The sequence below is a fragment of the Pelecanus crispus genome, chromosome 2 (genome assembly GCF_030463565.1).
Source record: "Pelecanus crispus isolate bPelCri1 chromosome 2, bPelCri1.pri, whole genome shotgun sequence".
Taxonomy (NCBI): domain Eukaryota; kingdom Metazoa; phylum Chordata; class Aves; order Pelecaniformes; family Pelecanidae; genus Pelecanus; species Pelecanus crispus.
Genome location: NC_134644.1, coordinates 49,463,675 through 49,481,905, shown reverse-complemented (window position 1 = coordinate 49,481,905; position 18,231 = coordinate 49,463,675). Strand labels below are relative to the sequence as shown.

Genomic DNA, 18,231 nt, shown 5'->3' with positions numbered 1-18,231 from the left:
AGAGTAATTTTGAAAAAGTCAAAATACTGTTCCACCCAAAGTTTTACCTGCAGGCTGATTTCAGCTTTAAGCAAGCTTACATTCAAGGGACTTGTGCAAAAATAATTGGTTTCTTTGGGAAGCTAATATATCTAAATATGTCATCATCTACAGTTAAAGCTGTTGTCAGATTCAGCTGTGTTCAGTAAAAATACTTCCAGTGAGGAATCAGAATGGAGATAATTATGACCCGATTCTCAGTTAACCCTTTATCAATACTTTCACTACTTAATCTCATTGAATCCCTTAAAATACAAGAATGTTTGTAGTAGCTGCAAAAACCTAGTGATGCAAAATAGTTTGCCGTCAGATAAAGAGATGCTAATCACATCTACCTGCCTGTTGTATTTCTTAATAACCTAGTCATCTGGAAGAATCAGTTTGACATCTGTTCTCATTTAGTGCATAAATACAAGAATCAATTTAAATAGATACTAAAAAAAGAATTTTTATAAAAAATGGGATGTAAGTGAAAAATTAATTGAAACCTCACTATGATGTTTCAGAGGCAACTGATGTAAGGATTTATTTGCTCCAGTTTGAAAAATGCAAATGGCCTTTACCGCAAAGGGCTACTTACCTTCCACAGTATTTTTTCCCTTTTAGAGTAGAGTTAAATGTAACCCATTTCAGCCCTTGTTCTGGTTAGAAGGAATTAAATATTCTTGGTAAGACTGTAACTTAGCAAAAGAAATGGTATATAAAACTGATGGAAGAAATACACAACCCAAATTTGATTTTTAAGATTAAGATTTAGTTGGGGGGGGGGAATCAAAAGTAGCTCTTGAAGGTATTACAGTACAGCAACAAGAGTTGACACTTTGTAATAGCTCTCTGGATATTTTCCTTTTACTTCAGAAAATGGGGTTTTAATCAAAGCAAGACTTTTTCTACTGTATTCCAGCCACCTTGAAAAATTTTGAAAACTGGAGTTATTGTTACTGAGTACGGAGAGGGGCGAAAGGAGAAAAAAAAACCCCAAAACCTCAACCTTCTCAGCTTGTATGCGTTTCTGTTGCCTTCTCTTCTCAGACCTGGTAATTCCCTCCTCTAAAGCCAATGTTACGAATTATCAGATGTCTGGTCTAGCTTTGTCACCTCTGTTCTGATTTTAACCTGTATAATGAAGTATCTTGCTTTCCTAAGCAGTTTTCTTTAATGTTGCTAGCTTAAATAAGAAGCTACTTTCTAGACCTTTGGTGTTATATCAGACTTTCCCCATTTAGTGACTTCCAGTTCTGAACTGTTACTATTCTTCCCTTGAGTGACTTCTCTCCAACTGATTCATAGGTTGTAGGGTTGCTTTTGGAAGAAAAATCAGTCCCTAAAAAGCAGCAGATCCCAACCATCCATGGTCCATTAGCAAAGATGCTGAGGAAATTATATGCTTACCCTGTCTACCCAAAGAAAACTTTCTACAGAAGGTAAAACAGGATCACAAGTAGTAGTGGAGAGTCTTGCAGGCTGCATGTTGGCCATAAGCTTATGCAGCTACAGTTACAGCGCTCTTAAGGCAGTTGTTCGTGTATTTGTAGTTGTACCTCATGGACATTTTTAAAAAAAAAAAATTTGTATATGTGGTGTATGCCAAATAATACTTCTATGTAGCAGAACTCCACCTCAGAGTGGCACCAGTTTCAGTGGAGATTTAATCATACAGTCAGTATATCAACATCTCAGTAACATTCACGATACACTGTAAAAATGGAAAGCTTCTTTTATAAGATTGCCAAATAAACAAAGCTGGACTAAACCATTGCAATATGCTTTAATTTGTTAGTTTATAACAAAAGTCATAAATTTTCCATTATGTTTTATGGTTGGAATAGATTATACTTGTAAATGTGTTTTTAATTAAAAAAAGATCCTTGAAGCTGCTTTTTTTGATGCTCTTTATTTTTAAATAATTTTAACCATTGGCACATATAACCATCTTAATGTGTTTTCTAATTATTTCAAATTATTCTTGTATATACAACTTGAAAGTCTGAAAGTAACACGAGAACCATCTTGCATACTCTCAGTGAGCATACAAAAGTGTATTAATTTGCTCATAAAACTGTACATGAAGTAAAATCGTAAACAGTTGCCTCTTGTAAAGATGTCAATCATGTGATAGCAGTGATGTCAACCAAAGAGTTAAGAGTCAAGATTAATTTAGTTATTGTAGAAATGAGTCAACCGTGTATGCCTCACTTTTATTGTTCCCAACAGAAAGGTAAAGTAACAAAGAAATGTAAGTAACACTTAAATTGACACTCGGATTAAGCTAACGTAGACACTATTAGCAACACGGATCCAAGTATGTACCTTTTTAATGATCTCATTATTCTATTTCCCATCCCTCTTTACAGTTAATTTTTAAAATTTGGTTTCTCCAAAACTGAACTTGATCCAAAAAACCTGCTTCCATTTTACAGTACAATGCACCACACCCAAACCCCACCCAAAACCTCCCTCAGTAGCTTCAGAGAGGATTTTTATGTATATAATATAATCTAGTGTCAGCTGTGGAGGAAATGGATTTTGAAGTTTGTAACCGTTGCTTAGAAATCAAACATTTTTTAACTAAGTATTCATTCAGCTGCCCTAAGGAACAGAAGCACCTCCACAATATTACTCTCTGTTTACATGTTGGTTGCATACTGCTACTGCCATTACGAGCTGGTTCCATGTTGGCTGCATCATACTGTAGAAAGGTTTTTTGAACAGCCCAGTTGGAAGTATTTGTATTACACTGCAAAGGCTGAAATTTGTGTTCTTCTAAGCCAAATCTAAATAATGATTAAGTTCTGTATCAGACACCCACAGTAGTTAAAATATTTGAAATTAATACTTCCAGTTCTGCAGGGTACTGGCACTACAGGACATGTACATTTACAGGTCAGTTCAACACGTGATAAGTTAAAAGGTAGTATGACTGTACTAACATTATTTACAAGACAAATACAATAGCTCAGCTACTCCACTGAAGATATTTGTAACACTAAACAAAGTTTAGAGCACCTAATTTTAGAAGCTTTCCTATACAAACTAAGATTAAGTATATTCCTTATTATAGCCCATATGATGGGGATGGATCAGAATCATAACTAAACTTTTAATAAACCAACAAAAATATAATATTTAGATTTTCGAAGAGATAGACAAAAATCTCCTGTTCCTTCCAATGTTGCTGGTAATTCTTACAGATTTTGTCATGAAAAGCATCTGCCAGCTGAAATAGTGGCATGCTAATACCTAGTCTGCTGGTATAATTATCTGTTAACAAAAGACTTCGCCTTGTTGCAGCATACTCAAATCATTATCACATACAAAACATATAGACAGCTATTTAAGAACAAGCAGTAGTAAAACATTGATAAAACCAGGGAAGTTAAAAAAAATTCCATCCCAGAGATATTTCAGGTGGATGAAAAGGCTGAAATACTCTGTTTACTCAGAAAAAGTAGCCACAGCATGATCCATGCCAGGAATTGACAGAGACCAGTGAACAACAAGAAGTACAAGTGCCTGGAAAATCAGGAGCAGCAACATGAGTGAGGCATGATCATCTGCCCTTAACCCATTCAATACCACGTACTATTCTCATCACATATTGCATATAATGTGCTACACCTGCTTTTGTTAGTTTATCCATCTCCTTTTATTTTCTACTGAGTATCTGGAGACTAGCAATGCTGAGAAATTAAAATGTACAGTGGCACAACTCCCTATCTTAAAGACATGAATAGACAACAGAATGTAAACAAAGTAAATCTGTTTCCTTCCTGCCCCTGTAACAGTTCAATTTCATCAGAAATGTAAAGATAAGCTTCAGTGGAAGTGGAGAAGGAAAAAAAAAAAAAAGTCTGGTTTTCTCAAAATCCAATGTGAATCCGAACTCCCCAAAGTTGTACTTAGTATTTGTTTTGCTACATGTTTCTCATTTTGGCCATGAGTTCTTCTAGGCTTTCTTCAGACTCTGCTACTGTTTCTTCAGTTATCAAATTTTCTTCCTATTAGGAACAGGAAGAAAAAGTTGGCAACAAAAATAGCAAACAAAAAACCCCAAACATACAAGCTTTATTGCTGATATACCACACCATTTTCCTAGGACCAAGCACTCAACTGCAAGATTAGGCCTAAGTGATTATAAGCTTAAATTGTAAACTATTCTGACTAGGGGTTGGAATGTTCTGGCTGCAATACATACAGATTCTGCGTTCCCCAGGTATACTAATTGCTCTCTGACTACACATAGCTTTTACAAGATAAATATGGTAAAAATTAATTAGTCACCAAAATATCAGCTGAGAAATTCACACTTGTTTTCCTTCACCCACCACCCAATTACATTCATTCCTATCGCCTCAAAACTACACTCACGCTAGCATCCATGCTTAAAAGAAATGTATTTCATAGAAACACAAAGCTGAACCATAGAAGGCACTAATCAGATGTACTGAGGTACAGTTTCACTGGAATCGTTCAAGACAGAATTTTATTCTAGGTTTAAAGGGTAACCAAACTGGCTAGTATTATAAGTTTAATCTACAACATGTATTTCAAAAATTCATAAAGAATAAATATATTACCTTGTTTGGGATAGTATATGCTACAGTAATTCCCTCAGGGAGCTCAGGTACTGGGCCAGATGCAGCCTTCAGCTCATCTTCTGTAATTTCTGATACTAATTCGATGCCTTTGCATTAGAAGGAATCGAGAACTCCATTAAAAGTTAGAAGAAAAAGTTCTTTAATCACTATGGTATCACAGTAAGAGGAAAACAGCAGCTACTTTTCAGAAATAGAAAAAATTTAAAAGCAGAAACCCCTTTGATTTCCACTACTTCATTCCATTATCAATACAAAATATTTTCCCTTTACAATATATGAAATGGTTCTATACAGGTAACTTATGGACAAGAATGGCACCTCTCCTATAGGACTTCCTTGTCCTTACCATTTAAATCTTACTGTGAGGACACTTCTCCCAATGGTAAGCTAAGATTATTTTCTATATCATGTAATAAACAGAATGTATATATCCATTCTCAAAATGGTTATATAAAACAAGCTTACCATGCCTTAAGACAATTCCTTCTAATTTAAAGCCCTCAGAGGAATATAAAAGTCCATGGGATGCCTCAGCACAGTGGTTACGGAAATGACAAATGCTCTTTAGTTACATATTTAAAAGGAACACACAGTGAATACGTCTTCTCATATCTTTCATATCTTCACACCATCTTTGAGAATGTTTTTTATTCAAATGGCTGTTACATTTTGAGCCTAAAACCTGCACATTACACTAAAAATACATCATCAAGTTGTGGTAACATTATTGGCAAAACCTGTAAAAAGCCAACAGCAATTACGCAGCATTAAGTTACAAAAAATAGGATCCATAAGAAGTCTATGTACCCTACAGTGTGTTTACCCAAAACAAAGACTTTAATTGAATCTCAGTACTGGGAACATCATTTAGTCTCCAGTTGATTACTTACCCCAGTCATTGTCTTCATGTACTATTTCTTCTTCCTGTTCAATTACTTCTTGTTTTGGTCGTGCAGCTTCTTTTTTCTGAAGAAAAAAGACAAAAAGATAAAAACCCTAATATATGTAATAGTCCAATTTTCAACAACAGCAAAGAAGATCAAATCTAATATTCACATTTCTTTTAATATTTAAGATATGCAGTCACCATTTAGAACTTCGTTAGGCATAAAAATGCAGAATATCTGCAAGTTAAAAAAACCCAAACCCATTAACACTCAAAGATGTGACTGCCAGAAAGGTTGAGGAACTACTGTAGAAGAAAATACTATCTAACTGAATGCAAGCCATTCTGCCTACCCTTTGCTTTAAGATAACTAAGTACTGTATTTTTAGAAACACTTGCAACCATCTGAAGACAAGGGTACTGAAAATTGGAGTAGCAATGAAAGTTTTCTTTTACTACAGACCTGTAGCTTGTTTTATTCTCAAGACTTTAAGAAAGGAAAAAAAAAAAAAAAGCCACCCCAAACATTTTTACCTTATAATTTTCTTGCTGTTTTCTGCAGTTTTGGTCACTACATTGTGGGTTTGGCTTCATAGACATAGTTGGAAAGAAATCCTGCATTGCATTGTAACCAAGGTAATAACTCACAGTACCAAAATTTAACAGGTATCTAGAAAGAAAAACGGAGAAAGCAAGCCCTTATATACAGGTGCAAACCTAAAAGTTCAGTTGCTCAAGGAATAATTTTTCCTCAAAGAACTTTTAGAATACACTTTCACACTAGCGAAGTTGTAAAGAGTTACTGTAATTGTCTTAAAATAAGCTGTAGTCATCTGACAGCAGCATAACTGCATCAACATAGAACCCAGTCCTCTTGTAGTGTAAGTGTGTGAGAACAAGTCAACTACAGTCTCAGAAAAAATATGTTTAGAGTAGTATGTAAGCAGTTTTTTCTCGTGCCTTAGTCTATTGCTTGAAACACTCAGGTGCCCTGTATTACAATGGCAGGGTTTTCAACAGCTAATCAGAACCAGTTTAATCATCTTTACTGTAGGGTCAGATCTGCAATGAAAATAAAGATTTAAATTAAGCTGCAATGTTTGCATTCTTCATTAAAGAAAAACACATGTTGCTATGCAATCTTATATAGTACCTCTCTCTGCACAGCTGAAAATGGAGCTTTGCTGTTTGTAGGCACACTTGCAAACAGTGCTTTTATTCTTTGTAACTAGAAATTTTTGGATAACTGACAAAACCAAGCTAAGGCTAAAAACAGGCTAAATAAGATCCTATTCTCAAAGAAGCTTATAAAACATGGTGCATCATTTTGAAACTGAAAACAAAGTTGTTCAAATATTTTTCTTGCTGATACATGCAGTTCTTTTAGCAGTTGGAGTCATGTGACAGTACTTTTTGAAAATATTAAAATGTCATATTGGTATATAACTGTTTTTAATTCACCTCAGGTTTTTAGAATACAAACACTGCAACAGAAATTATTTATTCTTTGCCCCTGTACAAAATTTCAAAGACAAGTCAGTACTGTAGCATTTTTTGTGTATAAGCTAATGATGTCAAATGGGAGCATGTTTAAATGCAGAACTAAGAAAAAAAATGTGTATGTGTGTATGCAGTAAGAGAAATTCTTAGGAAAACTCTGAAGACTTTTTCTTACCCCTGAAAAGTTCTATTAAAAACAGCAGCTCCAAAGTAAACACACCACTCATTCAAGCACTGTGTATTTCAGCCCTGTCCAATGATACCAATACCTTTAGGAAACGGGCCACAAACTTATAAAAAGAAGTAAACATAAAATAACATTACGAAATGTTCCTTCAGGTTTCTTTCTCTTATTGTTCTGTACATTGAATAGCAACAACTCAGTCACTTACTTCAAAACATTTTGTACAAGCATTCCTGCCACAACACCCATAGTTGTAGGAAGACTAGCTGCACAAACGCCTTCTCGTTTTAATGTTTTCTCATCAATATTTGCAGCAACTACAAGTGGAGGAGCACACTGAGGGGAAATAAAGAAATGTAAGTTTAAAAAAAAGTATTAAAAAACCCCCACAGATCACACAAAATTTTAAGCTACTCCATCAGCTGTGCCAGGATCACATTCACTAGCCAGCTAATCTTCGTATTCCCAGTCCCGCTTTGAGAAATGAGCAATTCAGCAGAGCACTGCATACCGCAAAACAAGCAGATTCACCAGGTATGATCAGCTGTATATGTCCCGACACTGCATTTTCACTCACTCCAGATTCCATCCAGATTTGTCCAAGTTCATTGCAGGCCTTAGAAACACAGAAACAAACACATCAGCACTGCAGAAGTTTAATGAAGAGAGCGAAAAAGAAAAAAAAAACACACATAAATTGAGAGCAATTAAACACATTGATCTTCCTGCTTTAAAACAAAAAGGCTATGATCAGAAAAAGGAACATGAAAAGGTAGAATAGAAATTGTTTATCAAAGGACAAATTAAAGTTGTCCTCATGAAGCCAGCCCGTTGCGCTTCCTGAGATTTTTGAACAAATACAGGCATTAGTGATCCAGTTACTAGCACACTACAGAATCTAATTGCACAAACTACTTTTAGAAGCATGGATACAGTGTATTTGTGTACCTTCAGCGCATGCAATTTATGGATCAAGTTAACTGAAGGATAACAAAACATGCATTTGGCATATACCCTACATTGGCTGCTACTATAAAGAAAACCAGTTTGATTAGGTACACAGCCTTAAGACATTTTTAGTATACAAAATGTCATATGAAGTATACAATTAGCTATACACAGTCTTTAAAAAGTTTATAAGATTTAACATACCAGGCTTTGATAATACCCTTATATAAACAGGATAATTTGGAAAGAGAGAGCGAGCTTACGACATTTAACTCTTTTACTAAGCATTAGCTGCTAGTAACTTAAAAGTCCACAGTTATATTTACACACATAAAGTGTGTTTTGTAAGAACTGGACGAAAGCTCAGATTCTGTTTCCTTAAATCAAGGAGGAAATTTCTCAGACGATTCTTCCTAAGTTCCTGTCTTTTCTCTAGTCCCCACAATTCCTAACATTATTTATAGGAGAAAATAGACTTCCACAAGCTCATGCCTTCGATGGCCTTACCGTGTTAATTGCCATGCGAGCTTCAAAGTTGTCCACGCAGCTTAGAACAAGATCAACAGGCTTCCCTTCCTCTAGTGCACCGTTACTGAAATAAGTATCAGAAGTTTGCATGAAATCGCCGGCAGAACAAAACACCAACATGGCAATCAACATGCTGCTTTAGGGTACAGAAGCACATGGGAAGTGTATTTCTAACAGAACTTGTGCAAATGCAGAACAGGATACAACTAGTATCTTAGATCTGCAGTAGAAACAGCAGCATGCTGAAGCTGGGATTTAAATATATGAGCATTTTAGATTAAAAAAAGTTTTATATAGTATATATATAAGTATCAGAGAATTGTATCTTTGTGCAACATAACTGCAAATAGGAAAAGTTATTTCAGAACTTCTCTGTGAAATCCACTAATAACTATTTTCTTTCTTCATTCTATAAAGCACACCTGAAACTACTCCAGAGCAGTCATAATATGATCTGATCTGTTTTCTATAATGGGAAAAGCCTGTAAGACCTGCAGCTTTGGTTGGTAATCTAAAGATGCACTAATGTAAAATGCAACTATGTAACAGTAGAAATAAATGCCAACTCTAGAGAAAAGGTCTAGGCAGAAGTGTCTTCATATATACATATTTCCCAGTGGTTTTCAATTGGAAGTCATTAAATTGAAAAAAAACCAACAATAAAAATGTGAGGCTGTATTTAAAGCCTCACACCACCAGAAGGTGAGAGATTTTACCTTATTCTATCCATGAAATGTTCAAAGTTGTCCAGTGTTGTGATGTTGTAGTTATGTACTTCAAATTGAACATCAGGATTAATATTCCTTATGGAGGAAATAATATGAGTCAATGTTAATAGATACAATGATAATTTGCATTCTACTCTCTAACTTCACAAGTGTTGCTACAGTCTTAAGCTTCCAGTCTGAAGTCTAGAATACACCCATATTTGTCAAAAATTCACAGATTAGATGAGAGAAGAAAAATCACAACATATCAAAGTGGTATAGTTTATACCAAACTTATAAGTAAAATTAGCTATACTTAAAAAGTAGACTTACATTAAGGTTCTGGCCAGTACAAAAATGTCTTTAAAGTATCAATCATTCCCACAAATATTTTATACTCAAATTTTCAAATTAGATCATGCTACTTTGTAAGTGATTAAGAATGAAACATCAGTTTTCTGGAGCAGCATCCTGGGTAAATACATTTTGATACCCACATCTCTAAGTTATACCTCAAAGTATGCTCTGCTGCTTGCACTTTACTTAATCCAGCTTGATGAGGTTGGAAGAAGAGTCTGTTCATGTTTGCCAATTCCACTTTGTCATAATCAAACAGAAGAAGCTATAATAAATATTGTATTAACATATGTGAATCTCCAAAGACGGCAAGGCATTCTGAACAACAAGAGTCATTCTAAAACCAACAACAAAAACCCCCAACCAAACACCCTCCCACTCCCGCAGTCCCATTCAGTTCACATACAAAAGTTACCAACATTGTAAGTACATGAAAGACCGAATTCTAACTGCCATTCACCAGGAACTGCTTTGTTAAGTCAAGAAAACCACTCTTAACAAAAAGCAATCTGTTCATTTAATCTAAACCAAGAATATTCAACGTATCACCTATATGAACACTATCAACTCTGTTACGACATTCCTACTTGCTGTTATGGCATTCACTAGAAATGTGTAATTTCTTTCACTTGTCTTGGCATGTAGTTCTTCAAAACCAATTAACTTAAAAGACCTACATAATACATGGACCTGTTGATTATTATAAATTCTGAATCAACTATCCACTGTCCTTTTCTATGCCCAAGATGCTGGTCTTCAGGAAACACTCCTTCAGAGGAAGGGAGAAAAAACTTTGCAATAAAAAATTGCATCACCTCTGTATTAAGAAACTTCTTAAAGTTCCAAGAGTAAATGGTCAGGCTTTGCCTGGAAACACAAACACCTAAGCCATTCCCCAGATTCCTCCTTTAAAGAAAAATACTGTTCTATTAACTCTGGAAGTTCTTGTTAGCTATACACACATCAAATTATTTTTAACTGCTGCTAAATTTTTAGCTCTGTCTGCCACATGACAAACTAGTGTTTGTGATAAAAATATCTGTTTGACATCTACCACATTTCAATTTCATAAATATCAACTTGTTCTCATAACATAAGACTTAATCTTCTATGCGAGTTATGCCCTCCTTTTTCTTTATTTTGTTTTCCTTTTGCAATAATCTAGTATGAAGGTTAGATAGATGGGCTCATATAAGAGCACGGAAAAGACAAGCATCCAAACAAGAATCATCTACATGATACAGGAGTAAGCCTTAAGTAAATCAGTTTTATTAGCATAAGAAAAATATAGACTCTTCATTTGTGATGTTTATGCAAGTGCTGTTCTTGAGTGCTTTCTTCATAGTACTTTTTTATTTGGGCAAAATCAACTGAGTGAAGTCAAATCTCACTCTTTATGAAGAAGGCTGGTCCATCTACTATAAAGAAGTAAAAGAAAACTCTCATTACCTTACCAATGCCACACCTTGTCAACATTTCAGCAGTCACGCTGCCAACTCCACCTACACCTACTACTGCAACTGTAAAGGTACGGATTTTCTGTAGAAAGAAATAAAATACAGATTAGTATATCAAAAGTGGTCCTCACAGGGAAAAAATGCAAGGCTGTTTTAATGCAGATAGAATCCTACCTCATAGTCTTTGACAATGCCCATTCTTTTTAACGCCATCAAACGACTACGAAGAAAAACAGCAACATTATACAGGAAATGCTCTCTACATTTCTAATAGCAACTTTGCTTTTCAGATATTTAAAAATCACTTTTGCTTTAAAAATAACTCCACCAAGCACCAAACTCAAGCCTGCTGTTTTCACTGCAGTTGTGATTGTCAGCTAGATACAGTCTAAATGAGACAGATGCTTTCCTATTAGCAACAACAACAGAGTACTAACCCTGCAGAAACTCATGTACTTACTCAGTTGGTATGAGTAACATCAATGACATCAGCAGGACCCATAGCTATTTTCATAAATGAATCCCTGATTTACAGAATGATAGCCTACATTTTTTTCTGTAATGGACCATATGGCAGCAGGCCAGTGAAGACTCTGCTACTGTTTTCTGATCAATTTGATTAGATAAACTCCAACATAACGTTATTAAAAAAAAAAATTAGAGACTATCAGGTTGTGAGGATAACTGAAAGAATTTTAAAGTAACTTTTTATCCTGCTATTGCATTTTTTCATTCAAAGTATTAATGAAAGCACAAGTATCAACTTGTATTAAAGCAATTCACCCCCCCCAAATATCAGATTTCCAGACACACTGAGCATTAGAAGGAGTCCCAGATGCTCAAGACTTCTTTAAACCAAACTCTAAAATAGGTAAGTTAGAGGTATGAGAATAAGACCTCATGTAATACACCTGTCCCATTTATTAGCAACTTAGCTGAAAAACTCTCAAAGTTTCCTGTCTTTCTCCCTGTACTGTAAAGCAAAATAATACAAAGTAACCCCAATGTACACCCCTGCCAGCCTAGTCAGGTGGCAAACTTGAGAGCATCTCTCCCCTCCTCCCCACAGAGCACCTGCCTTCAGCATTGCCCTGATACCCACCTCAACACACCCAGCCCCATCCCCATCCCTTAGACCCCTGCCTGCCCGAGCCCACCTCCACACGCCTCTTCCCCTTTACCCAGACCCACAGTTCCAATCCACGGCCTGAGACTCCACAGCCCTCCTTCTTCCCCATCCTCTACACCTTGACTCAGCCTCTGGGCCTCCTCCCCATGGCTCAGTCCTGGCCCTCTCCCCATAATCCAAGCCCCGTAGGTGCAGCCTCCTCGCCCCCCAGCCGCACCTGTAGGGGTTGGAGTCCGTCACCTCCGGGCTCATGCTCTCGATGCGGGCCCGCGGCGCCCGCCACCCGCCCCTCTCCCGGGCCAGCTCCTCCTCCAGCTCCCGCACACGCCGCTCCAGCTGCTCCAGCCGGCTCAGCTCCGCCATGGCAGCGCCGGCGACACGGCAGCGACACGTCTCCCCGCCTGCCAGAGCTTCCGGGAGCGGCAGGGAGCGGCCTCCCCCGCTCACGCCGACGCCTCGGGGAGCGTTCCCGCCTCGAGGGGGGTCTCCTGCCTCCCGGCAGCGGGCAACGAGCGGGCTCTGGCGATGGCTGAGGGCAGGTGTCCGCCGGGGCGGTAACTACCTCCCGAGAGCAGCTTTCCTCCAGGAGAAGCCACCCGGCTCCGAGAGCCCCGCTGGCCCGGCGCTGGGGACGGCTTTCCCTGACGGACCGAGCCGCCTCCGGTTGCCGCGGCGACGCCGGGCGGGGCGGGGCGGGGCGGGGCACGGCACCTCCGTCAGTAGCGTAGCGGCGCGGTGGGCGGGTGCGGGGCGTACGCCGCTGGCGCAGCGCAGGGATGGTGGCGGAGCCGGGTACCACTGAGGTGCGGCGGCAGCACCGCTTCGACCACGGGAGCTTGGAGCGGTACCTGTGCAACCACCTGTCCGGCTTCCCTCGGCAGGCTGCGGGGGCTCTGGCTGTCAGGCAGTACAGGTAAAGAGTAGGCCGCTCTCCTGCCCCGAGACTGCCTGTGAGGGCCGAGCAGCGGCCTGCACGGCCGTTGACACGGGCCGTTGACATAGACCGTTGACACGGGCCCTCGCCCGTGCAGCGCCCTGAAGTGCGGAGCCAGAGCCTGCGTCCAAAGTGTGCCTCTGTGGGGCGAGGAGAGGGGCCATGGCTTTGCTCGCGGCCCGGCAGGAAAGGTGGGCAGAGTTAGGGCCCTTTGCCTGGGTGATGGCGGACAGCAGCCATCGAGGTAATAGCTTGTCCCTTGAACGGCTGGACAAGTCAAAGTTCGCAGTGGCGGTGAAGTTGACCTTTAGCACAGGCAGACCCCGTGGCCACAGTTGGCCATCTGCAAGCAGGCGATGTGTTGGGTGGACTTCCTGCTGTCCCCAGAAAAAGATGTATTTGGCTCTCTGTGGTGCGCTCTGTTGGAGTATGTGCACAACTGTTTTCTTGCCTACTCATAAATCTCAATTTATCTGATTGCTTTTTATTTGCACGGCAAATAATAATGTTCAGAAGCACGTACATGGCTTAAGAAATCAATTTAAAAAGCCTTTAGGCTATTACCAGGTAAGCAAATGCATGAGAACAGCGTAATGCTGTGCTGAGATTCTCATTAACGCCCTGAGAGCAATGCGTTGCAGCAGTGAGGTGCTACACCCAGGCTCCAAAGCTGCTGTTCCACAAAACATCTAGTTCAATTGCATTCAGCAAATTAGTGGTGTGGCTGTGTCACTTCAAACTGGGAGCTAACTATTAGAAGTTAAGTTATTCTAAAAATACATATTAATTCCTTTGTAAACATGACCTCGACTGCTTTGACTGCTTTGTCTGCAGCTAACGCTAATAAACAGTAAACAGTTTTTCATTATCTTCTGATGCAAATGTAAAACATCCCTTGAATCCTCAGCTGTACTCTAATCCTTGTATGTACTTCAATTGAGGAGATTTTAGGAGGGGTCTAAGGAGAGTAGCTAATAGTAAAATCTGCTAAAATATTGTCAGTATTTGTGCTTTTACTAGTTTGTTGTCTTGCAGTTGCGCTTCAAGGCTTCAACCAATCTAAATCTCTGTTGTGCCAGGCAGAGTATTTGTCTGTGCAGTATACTTGTTAAACTATATTACAGACTATGCCCTAACTGCCTCAGGGAGAATGGAAATGTTGTGGGGAGCAGGAGGGCAAAAGTTCATATGATTTAGATTTTCCGATAGTTGTCTAATCTTTTATTGGACTAGGTCAGAATGCGTCTCAAAAATGGTCCAGAATGAGGAGAGGAAGGCATGTAGATTAGCACAGAGCCTTGAGGAAAATAAGGATCAATGAGCTTGATTGGGATATGAAGGACAAGTGTTATGAAGGGTTTAACTAGGTTGTCCTTTTTTACACATGTATGTAATTGAAATGTCTAATTTCTGTGATTCTTTGTCACTGCAACATTCACTCTTTAAAATTTTACAGTTACTATAGGCAGTCCCTTAAGCATAGTATGCGTATGTGATGATAGCATACAGTGGGGCTTGGTACTAGAATCATCAGTTATTTGGAAAGCTTTCTCTATGCTTACATTGTTCAAAATACAGCTTGCCAAAGGACAAATACAATTATGGGCTAGTGTGAATTCTGCTCTATTTAATTTCCTCCAAATTGGAAAGCTTTAAAGTTAGTATTTACTGCATACCTTGAAAACATTAATGATATTTCTTTAGGGGGGGAGAGGTAAATGCTATCTCCATTTCACAGGAGAACAAACTGAGTATCTGGGACCTCTCTGCGGTGAAAGAAGACATCTTTCTTATAGGTAGGAGTAGAACCTCTGACTTCCGATTTTGTAGGCTATCACCTGCATCCTTGTAAGACTATATTTGAAAAAAAACCCAAACCAAAATAAACCAGCTCTTGAGAAGAACCCTTTCCTCTGTCTTGCCATTTTGTTCAGGCCAAGTCACAGTGCATTTTCCATCATTTCCATTAAAAGTTTGCAAAGTTGTAAGTACTTGAATTTGTAAGTAATTGTAATCTTTCTCTTTGTAGCTCAGGCCAGTCAAATCCAACCTTCTATCTTCAGAAGCATGGGCAGGCTTATGTGCTCAGGAAGAAGCCTCATGGCCCCCTTTTACCTAGAGCTCACAAGGCAAGTAGCATTCGTCATGAAGCTCCGAACACTTTGTATAGCAGGTGGCTAAGTCCTATACATGATGGTGCAGCACATTGTTGAATGTGTCCAGAAATGCAGTGAACTGCTGGATCATTTCCAATTTTCTGTGCTATACACGTAACTAAACATTTAAGAGGATACATTGTCATTCACTGTACTTGTTTATGTTTGGGAGCTCTTCATTGAATCTAAATTTCTCTGTCTTCTTCAGGTCGATAGAGAATATCGTGTGCAGAAAGCCTTATTTTCAGCTGGATTTCCAGTGCCTGAGCCCCTGTTGTATTGCAGTGACGTTTCTATCATTGGAACAGAATTTTATATAATGCAGCATGTGCAGGTTGGTCCTCCAGTGTGAGAGATTTTTTCCTTCTCCCTACTACAAGCTGCTTTTAAATCGTCCAAAACCTTTCTGTTAGAGCCTTACCCAGTGTTTACTAAGTTTTGTGATATAAATAATTCTCTGATATTTTTAAGAAATGCTAGCTATTGGAGATGCTCACTGATTTCAGCTTCTCTAGGACTTATTTCCCACTTTGTTGAAACCTTGAGCTCAGTATTTAACCTCTTGTTCTTCTTTGAGCTCTCAGAAGGATGTCTTGAAATGAGGCAATATTGCTTCTGTGAAAAGCATACACAAGTCAGAGGGAGAACAATCAGGCCATAAAGTTATCCTGCATCTTTGGATATCGTGCAACCTGTTTAGTACTGAAGATAGAAATCTACATTCAGTCACCTTTTCTTGAAAACCAAGCAGGATTCCAGCTCAAGCACTAGTTTCAGAAAGAACATGGCATAGCTTTGTCTGTGATCCATCACTCTGGGAGTGCTGTAGCTGAGTTGATACTGTTTCTGTTAGATTTTGGTGATTCTGAGTGTAAGCCTGCTGTATCATGTCTTTTTTTTTTCCCTGTGGGAGGAGGATTTGAATTCAGGCCTCTTACCTTTCATTGCATCCTACTCTGTCAGCAGGTTCACTGGGAAATTAGAAATGTAAGAGCTTGTGGGCCAGTTCCTGGAGATTGTTAAGCTTCCTACAAAAACCATGAAGCAAGAGTAATAAAATGTAAAAAAACCCACAACAGCTATGAAGAATTTGAAACAATTTTCTTACATTAAAGATAGAGAATTTTTCTGGTTTTGACTAGAACAAAGTGATTCCTTAGTAAGAAACCTTGCTACTGATATATTTACATTTCTAAGAATGTAAATTTAGAGTCTGTCCATTCCAAGATGGACAGCAGTGCACTGTTTTTAACAAATACATTATGTATTTAGAAAACAATCATACATTTATTGTGTTGAATAAACTATGACACAATACAAAATCTGATTTCTGGATTTTTTATAGAGAATCTTTCAGCGAAAAAGATCTATTGATGCTTTAGCTGTGTAAATATATTGAAGCCATCATGCAAACCAGTGAAATTGAGGAACTTTGAGAGAAGAGTCTGCTTTTTCTTTTCCAATCTGTTATTGGCAGGGTCAAAATAAAAGGAGAAAATGGAGAAACACACCCATTTTCTAAACATATTAAACTGCTTTTAAGGAGAATGCAAGTGAATTTCTTTAGATTGTTTACCTCTTTTTATGTACAACTCACCTATTCCCTCCTCTACCTGCCTGTCTCTCCCCTCCCCCGCCAAGGTCTTCATTCATATTTTTTCTGGAAGTTAGTGAGAGAGATTGTTAGAGACAATACAGTAACTTTTTTTCCCTGGTACTTTCAAGCTTGAGGATATCTGGACTGAATGCTTTAATTCAGGCTTTCATCTACTGAATATATCTGTTATTTTAATTGCCTTCCAATAGGTATCCTGTACACTAATGATCTGAGATTACTGTGAATCCCTTCATCTGTCCTGGGCAAGGAATGAAATACATGAGGAAGGAATTTTTGATTGCATAGGGAGTGCTGGTTCACTGCATTTGTTTTTGCTCCTGAAATGTATAGTTTTACTTCTCTTCATCGGATGTGTACATCCCACCAAATATCTAATTTACAACGTTTCTAGGGTCGCATCTTCCGAGACCTCTCATTGCCTGAAGTGGGCCCAGCAGAGCGTTCGGCCTTGTATATTGCAATGATAGAAACTTTGGTCCTGTTGCACTCCTTTGATTTACAATCATTGGGTCTCCAAGGATATGGTAGAGGACCAGGATACTGCAGAAGACAGGTACAGCTCTTAAAAAAATTCTCTTGTTTTGTCATGTCTTTGAAGATCTGATTTGCAAGCTAAATTCTTAATTATTAATGATTTGTAAAAGTAACCATCATATTTTAGCTATTAAACACCTTCACTTAGTTCAATTATTTGTGCACAGTATAAAGTTACTACTACATTCAGATCAATTCTGTAATGCTATACTCAGGGAATGATATTCATTCACCTTTGGAATAATATTAGATTTAGGCTTTGTAGATAGGATTGAAATAGAAAATAGAGGTAGTCTTCATTGCATCTTTGATCTCACAGTTCACATTTGCAAATGCAAATGTATTGGGTTTTACTGAATTTACAGGTAACATGGTAATAGTCAAAGACCAGAAGCACATGCTTCAGAATTCTGTGCTACTGAAAAACTTGTGAATCAGCTGGAAAATCTGTTGAAGAATTTGTATTTCTTTAGGTATCAACTTGGAAAAAACAGTATGATGCAGTTGCCCATACAGATATCCCTGCCATGAGCAAGCTGGCTGAGTGGTTAGCAAACAATTTGCCACCTGATGATGATAAAGAAAGCCTGATTCATGGGGACTTCAAAATAGATAACATCATCTTCCACCCAACAGAGGTATTCAAAACATATTTG

General features: G+C 38.3%; 2 protein-coding genes across 2 annotated transcripts in view; one reads left to right on the top strand and one right to left on the bottom strand.

The window, feature by feature from the left end:
* Positions 1-3,936: 3,936 nt before the first annotated feature.
* On the bottom strand, positions 3,937-12,696 carry UBA5 (ubiquitin like modifier activating enzyme 5). The gene is made up of 12 exons (XM_075705685.1): positions 12,551-12,696; positions 11,379-11,424; positions 11,197-11,286; positions 9,903-10,012; positions 9,400-9,486; positions 8,663-8,747; positions 7,719-7,823; positions 7,416-7,543; positions 6,058-6,193; positions 5,528-5,603; positions 4,617-4,723; positions 3,937-4,037 (listed from the first exon to the last, which is right to left on the bottom strand). The coding sequence occupies exons 1-12, from the start codon at positions 12,694-12,696 to the stop codon at positions 3,954-3,956; spliced, it is 1,200 nt and encodes a 399-aa protein (XP_075561800.1). The 3' UTR covers positions 3,937-3,953.
* A 413-nt stretch (positions 12,697-13,109) lies between these two features.
* ACAD11 (acyl-CoA dehydrogenase family member 11) overlaps positions 13,110-18,231 on the top strand; it is a 29,503-nt gene continuing 24,381 nt past the window's right edge. The window contains exons 1-5 of the mRNA XM_075705760.1: positions 13,110-13,246; positions 15,297-15,396; positions 15,632-15,757; positions 17,433-17,594; positions 18,049-18,213. Of these exons, the coding sequence (XP_075561875.1) occupies positions 13,110-13,246; positions 15,297-15,396; positions 15,632-15,757; positions 17,433-17,594; positions 18,049-18,213 (690 nt within the window). The remainder of the gene's footprint in view (positions 13,247-15,296; positions 15,397-15,631; positions 15,758-17,432; positions 17,595-18,048; positions 18,214-18,231) is intronic.